This window comes from Metopolophium dirhodum, chromosome 1 (genome assembly GCF_019925205.1).
Source record: "Metopolophium dirhodum isolate CAU chromosome 1, ASM1992520v1, whole genome shotgun sequence".
Classification (NCBI taxonomy): Eukaryota; Metazoa; Arthropoda; class Insecta; order Hemiptera; family Aphididae; genus Metopolophium; species Metopolophium dirhodum.
The window spans coordinates 14030329-14036387 of record NC_083560.1 but is presented as its reverse complement, the minus strand read 5'-3'; the positions used below and the strand labels follow the sequence as shown (position 1 = coordinate 14036387).

Genomic DNA, 6059 nt, shown 5'->3' with positions numbered 1-6059 from the left:
ATAAAATGGTTTCTGACTTAAAGTAGTGTTCAAGTTTTAGTCGAGACGTTTGTGGCCAATTACACTTAAAAAAGGAAGCAAGACACATCGCGTAGTACTGACCTTCTATTCAAATACTCGTTATCGTGATCAGTTGTTTGAGAGAATAGCGACCTTACATGACCGTATACCTTAGTCACAAAAATGAGAGTTTTAATATAATTTATTATATTATAAGTACTGACAGCTGGTTTCGATATTTACTCGTTTGACGGGTTGACCTTTTACAAATTAGTTTTGATTCTGCACATACGTAAATACTCAGCAATTGTAAATTCTACAGATTTATGAGTAGTCGATTTTAGAGTTGGATTTATATATGCCAATTCCACCGGTACGTATCTTTCACCCGAAACACCATAGATAATAAAGAATTGTTTATTATCTATGAAAAAAATTTGTTAACTCCACAGATGTTAAAATCCACAGTTTACAATTGTTCTAAGTATTCCTACACGTCAACTCTTGAATCTCTTATTTAATTTATATAATATTAATTAGACTTCCACAAACTAATTATCATTGTTGGTTATTCTATGATTTTTAAAATTATTGTATTATATATGCAGTAATTTATAATATATAATATATTATATAATGATGTAAGAATCTACAAGTAAAAAAAAAAATGGTGGGATGTATATTTATGTTTTTGGTATACCTAGTAAAAAAGTAACATCGGAGTTTACATTAAAAAAGTCAAAATCGGTGCAACTTCCATTTTATATAGAACTCACATACAAATAAAAATATATTTTTAATTTAATTTTAAAATAAATTGATAACTTCAAATACTAAGCGTGAAAATGTCTTTATTAAGTACTTTATAAAATACAATGTGTGAAAATGATAATCAAATTTAAAAGCAAAATGCCCATGGTCACTAATTTTATGGAAAATTAAAATGTTTTCGTTAGTTTATTAGTGTTTATTTTGAAAGTTATTATTTAAAAAATTAGAACCAGAGCAATAAATTGTTATGTAAAAACGTATAATCCATCAACCTGTTACCCAGTAATATCTAGACCCTGAAAAGTTCAGTTGTGTTGAATTTTTATCTTCTGATGTGGAGCGCTTATGTCGTAGATTGTCTCTGGGTTTGTTCAACCGCAACAACATTGATCCTTTGAGGGGCGTTGCCTTTGAATAAAACATCATGCGTGACAAGCCTTCGCACGATGTGGTACCACTAACTGCCATCATGTCCATCACGGAGTTCGTCATCTTGTACAACTTTTATGTATGCGAGGACAATATAAATAAAAAATAAATTAATCAATGTAAACAAAATACTATATGAGAAAGTTCAAATTATAGGGAAGCACGTATTGGTGGTAAAAAGCTCTATTTTTGTCATCTGCATCTAAAAATTACATCGTGGTTCTAGATCATTTTGTACGGTCAAGCATTAAAAGTGCAAAACGTGGACAAATAATACAGTCAGGAAAAAATTTTAATTTCAGAACGCGCACACTTTGTACTGTTATGTAGTATATTATACATAAATCATATATATTGTATATATACGTTATATACATTTACATTAAATATATATATATTATGTGTATAATAGTACGTAGTGTCCTTGTTCTGAAATCTAAAATACGGCTGACCATACAAAGTATCCGCGTTATGCATTTTAAACACCGTACAAGGTAACCGTTTAGCCTATATCGTTCGTATGTGTATATATTGATAATCATTTTTATAACATATTGTCATACAAATGGTTTTAAGTGTCTAATGAAATTTACTGTTATATTAATATAATTTATTATTTATGAGTAAACTGTAATTAAATTAGTTAAAATATTTAATTTTCATTAAATCTCGATGAAGCTATATAAAACTATACTCTGTCTCAAATAAGGGTGTAAGCTCAGGAGACTACTTATTCTGTAACACCACATAATTCTAATTCTTTAGCAATTATGTTACAAGACACCAATGTTTAGATTGTTTCAATTATTTGAGACAAAGTATACCTAGTAATGAGAAACCTGAAAACATATCGTTAACTAAATTAATTATGACAATATGGAATTAAAAAAATGGAATCATCTATTCTCAGTTCATTTTATAATAAATGCAAATATGTTTTCAGATGTACTGGTCGGAAAACCTAATATATTTGTAGGCACAATATACTTACGACACATCTGGTCTGGATTTTGCCCGCCGGTTTGAGGACAAGGCCGTTGAGTATGTACACTTTTCCATTGTCGAATTCTAGTGGCGGCATGGCAGATTGTGGTGTACAAGAAAACATCAACTGGTCCACATCTGCATAGTCGCCTAACGATAGAATAATAATAACGCGTAAGCTCGATGAAAGTGGTATGCCATATTTTTAAATCGTATTTCTACATTATAATTCATATAGTGATGAGCGGAGGTCTTACGTCTTATCCCTTAATGAATCATCAGACAATTTATCATATTATTGTGTTCAGTAGGGTCGTGTAGTCAGATTGTGTTTGTGTGTGATGGGAGTTGGTGAGGGGGGTGGTGACACGAAGGCCACAGACGAGATAGGTATAAATTATTAGAGGCAAAAAACTTTTTATGCTTATTTGTTGGTAGGTCTTTCAATTCTTTATCATTTAAAATGAAATTCTAAGAGAAAGATTCTTAAGAGGGCGTCACACCCGCAAGTGCAGGTATGACTCTTAATATATAAATATTTTTTTTTCTTTAATTTTATGTAGGTATTATTTTTTTCTAATTCAACATAAATAATTTCAATTTTTAACTAAAATGGCTAGAAATAAATAGGTACATTTAAATTTGTGTGATTATAATAGTATTTTTTTTTTTTAGTAAAAAAGTTATAAAAAGTGGAACGATCAAGCATTATTGTGTTATAGGCACATTTTGTGTATAACATAGTGACATATACCTATTTACCTATATTATAAATAAAGTACATTTTGGAAAAAAATACATGATCCTGCCTGGGCAATATGAATTGTAAATCAAATAGTTAACACTATATTTAATGTACACGTGCTATATTCAGAATAGATGTATGTTATATTGGAATAGCTTTCTTGGAGTCGCAGAAACAGTGCAATATATTGTAGTTTAAAAAAATAATAAATTGATCAACGTACCTGACACACAAACACCGTTATTCAAACGGCCAAACTTCAAGCTGAACATTTTCATTTCGTTAGAGTTATGACGAGATCTAAATTCGAGTGAGGCACAACCTTTAACCGTTGACGAATCCTCACCATTGAAGATCACATCAAAATCTGCAGTTACATTTGGCGGACATCTGCTATGAATAGTTGGAAACTCTATAACACAGATATCAAATCAAATAGGTTTTGTATTTATAATTAGTAAATAGCGTAATAATAATTATTATAATATTATTATTATTTGTATTATTATAATTGGGTAATAGTAAGAAAATAATTCAGCGGTTCTTAACTTATGGTCTACAGCCCTCTGGGGGTCCAAAATACTCATGTCGTGGGTCTGTGGGAGCCGTAAAACATAACTACGTAAATAATAAGGAACATTTTTTATTCTTATATATATATATATGTAAATAATAATATATAATAATAAAAATATAATATTATTATATATGAGATAGACCTTTTTTATTTTTATCACGCCAAAGACGAGATATAATTAAGTATTAAAGTGTTAGATAATAGGTGTAGATACTACACAAAATAATTGTATTATTAATTTTTATTTATCAGTTTTTCTAATTCATACGAAATTTACAGGTGTACAGCACTGTATTGTGCAGTCGTATATTTACTGCCACTAAGTGTAGATGATCAATCATACTCAATTATACCTTTTTAAAATTAAGTGCAACAAAAAAATTATAAATGTGTGTGTTTTGTTATATTTATGTATATAATTTGTAATATGAAATTGTTATAATTTCAGTTATAATAACATGAGATGTTTTGAAAAATGATATTTGAAAAAAAAAAGTAAGGGGGTCCGCGATTTCTAAAAATCTTTTATTAGGGGTCCGTGATCTACAAAAGGTTGGTTGCTGATAAATGGCGAAATAATAATAATAATGAATAGTATAAAGTTATACTTAAAATGAAAATAATATTTATCCAAAATCCAAAAAATTTAAAAAAATCGTTATTAAAATATATTAATTGTAATAAGCTGAGTCATATTAGAAGTTCAATTTAACGAGTAACGAGATGAGAAAATTCATGCCGGTACTTACCTTCCATATAATCCACGTCGAGTCTAGCGTCGGTTGCCTCATTGGGAACAGTTACAGTTGCGACGATCATCATAATCACTGCTACAGTAAATATCTTCATTATTGCGTTGCCTTTGTAAAATATGCAAGAGAAAATCGAGAAGAAAATCGACTGAAGTCGAAAAAATGATCGGCAAAATATTAAAATATTTGGATGAGCGAGAGAAACGAGACGGGAAAACGGGTAAGCCGGTGAACTGTAAGTAGTCGGTACACGGATCGCAAAGTGGTAGCGAGACACCCTTCGCGAGCTTTTTTATAAGCCGCCCATCGGTGATGGTTGTAGTGGTGGTCGTCCCTTCTGCCGGTTGCTTAACACATAACAATATCTGACGTATCACAGGCTTGCATCGATCAATACTCCCGCCTACCAAATAGTTTATATTACAGTAATATATTAATGTGTTCGTTCGTATCTAACAGCGGTGCCGGCCCGAGGGCGTGTAGAGCGGGGTGCACGCCCCAGACCCGGCGTTTTACGGGGTTCGACAATGTGGGATCATATTATATATATATATCGATGGGTACTGGAAAAAAAACAACAGGTACCGTCTTGCTACCAGTAATATTGCTAAAAATTCATTTTCATAATAGGTACTTTTACTCTATAGAAGCAAAATTGAGCGAGTTCTACTCAGACTTGTAAACGCGTTTCGTCTATGTCTTACGTGACGTATTCACGGCTACGAATAAACGAGTCGAGCCACACCATCGATACTATAGGTACCCATCCGTTTACGAAGGACGGGTAAAAACCACGGTGTGTTGATACACCTTGGTAAAAACGTATACGTTTTTGACGAATAGTGTTATAGTGGTCAAACGCATCGGTTTTTAAACCGTATTATATTAATATCCAATAACTTATTTTAGCATCACAACAATGCCCGCAGGGCCTTTCAATGCGCGGGGCCCACTGCCAATGCATAGCTCAAACCACCTTCAACTGTAATGGATGGTGTTTAATTTGAATTCAATGATATAAAATCATTGTTTAAGAAGAACGATTCTGAGCGAAAACGGTCAGTCAGCCTATGATATTACCAAGTATATTTGATGATATTATTGGGAATCAAGTAATTTACATATTAACCTTTTCACGTGGAACCTTGAATTTAAATTTTAATAATTTATTTTGTAGTTAAAAATTTATAAAATGTTCAACTTTTATAGCTAAGAATTGAAAATTAAAAACAAGGTTCCACGTAAAAAGGGTAATATGTAAATTACTTTATTCACAATAATATTAACATATAATATGTTATATAATATGAATATTTAATTTTGTTAAGATTTGAACTTCAAATGGTTATAAATAAAAACAATGACTAAGGATTTTTATATTTTTCCCTTGTATTCAATTTTCAAGCTTTTTTACCTCACAAATAAAGTTATATAATAATCCATAGAAAAAAATACTAATAAAATTGGATACTGAAAATGCTACCAAACAGTTCAAAACAAATCAAAATAGTTTTAAAATTTTATCGTGTATAGAAAAGGCAAATATATACAATCCGTAAAAATTTCATGTATATACGTAAAATTCATATGTTACGGGAAAAAATCGAAGTAGGGCAAATCTCAGAATTTCCCACAATCATAGCGCAAAATTTCATATTTCGGCATTTGTTGTGCCTAGTTGTTACCAACCTCATTTCGGTAAAATCGTACAGGTAGTGACTTTTATCGTAAGGGCAAAATCGTAACGCCTTAAAAATCTACACTCATAATGTGTGACTTTCATCGTACGATTTTAATATGA

At 30.9% G+C, this 6059-nt stretch overlaps 1 protein-coding gene across 1 annotated transcript; it reads right to left on the bottom strand.

The window, feature by feature from the left end:
* Nucleotides 1-840: 840 nt before the first annotated feature.
* Nucleotides 841-4502, bottom strand: LOC132937557 (uncharacterized). The gene is made up of 4 exons (XM_061004379.1): nucleotides 4256-4502; nucleotides 3153-3341; nucleotides 2192-2334; nucleotides 841-1272 (listed from the first exon to the last, which is right to left on the bottom strand). Exons 1-4 carry the CDS (start codon nucleotides 4353-4355, stop codon nucleotides 1039-1041), a joined length of 666 nt encoding a protein of 221 aa, XP_060860362.1. The 5' UTR covers nucleotides 4356-4502; the 3' UTR covers nucleotides 841-1038.
* Between the last annotated feature and the right edge of the window lie 1557 nt (nucleotides 4503-6059).

What these genes read in the sequence shown, in the direction of transcription:
- LOC132937557 (XM_061004379.1), bottom strand. Translation starts at nt 4,355, where the DNA reads ATGAAGATATTTACTGTAGCAGTGATTATGATGATCGTCGCAACTGTA. An exon ending in CGACGTGGATTATATGGAAG is followed by an intron (nt 3,342 to 4,255) that starts GTAAGTACCGGC and finishes TCTGTGTTATAG; the next exon opens with AGTTTCCAACTATTCATAGC. An exon ending in AAATCCAGACCAGATGTGTC is followed by an intron (nt 1,273 to 2,191) that starts GTAAGTATATTG and finishes CATACATAAAAG; the next exon opens with TTGTACAAGATGACGAACTC.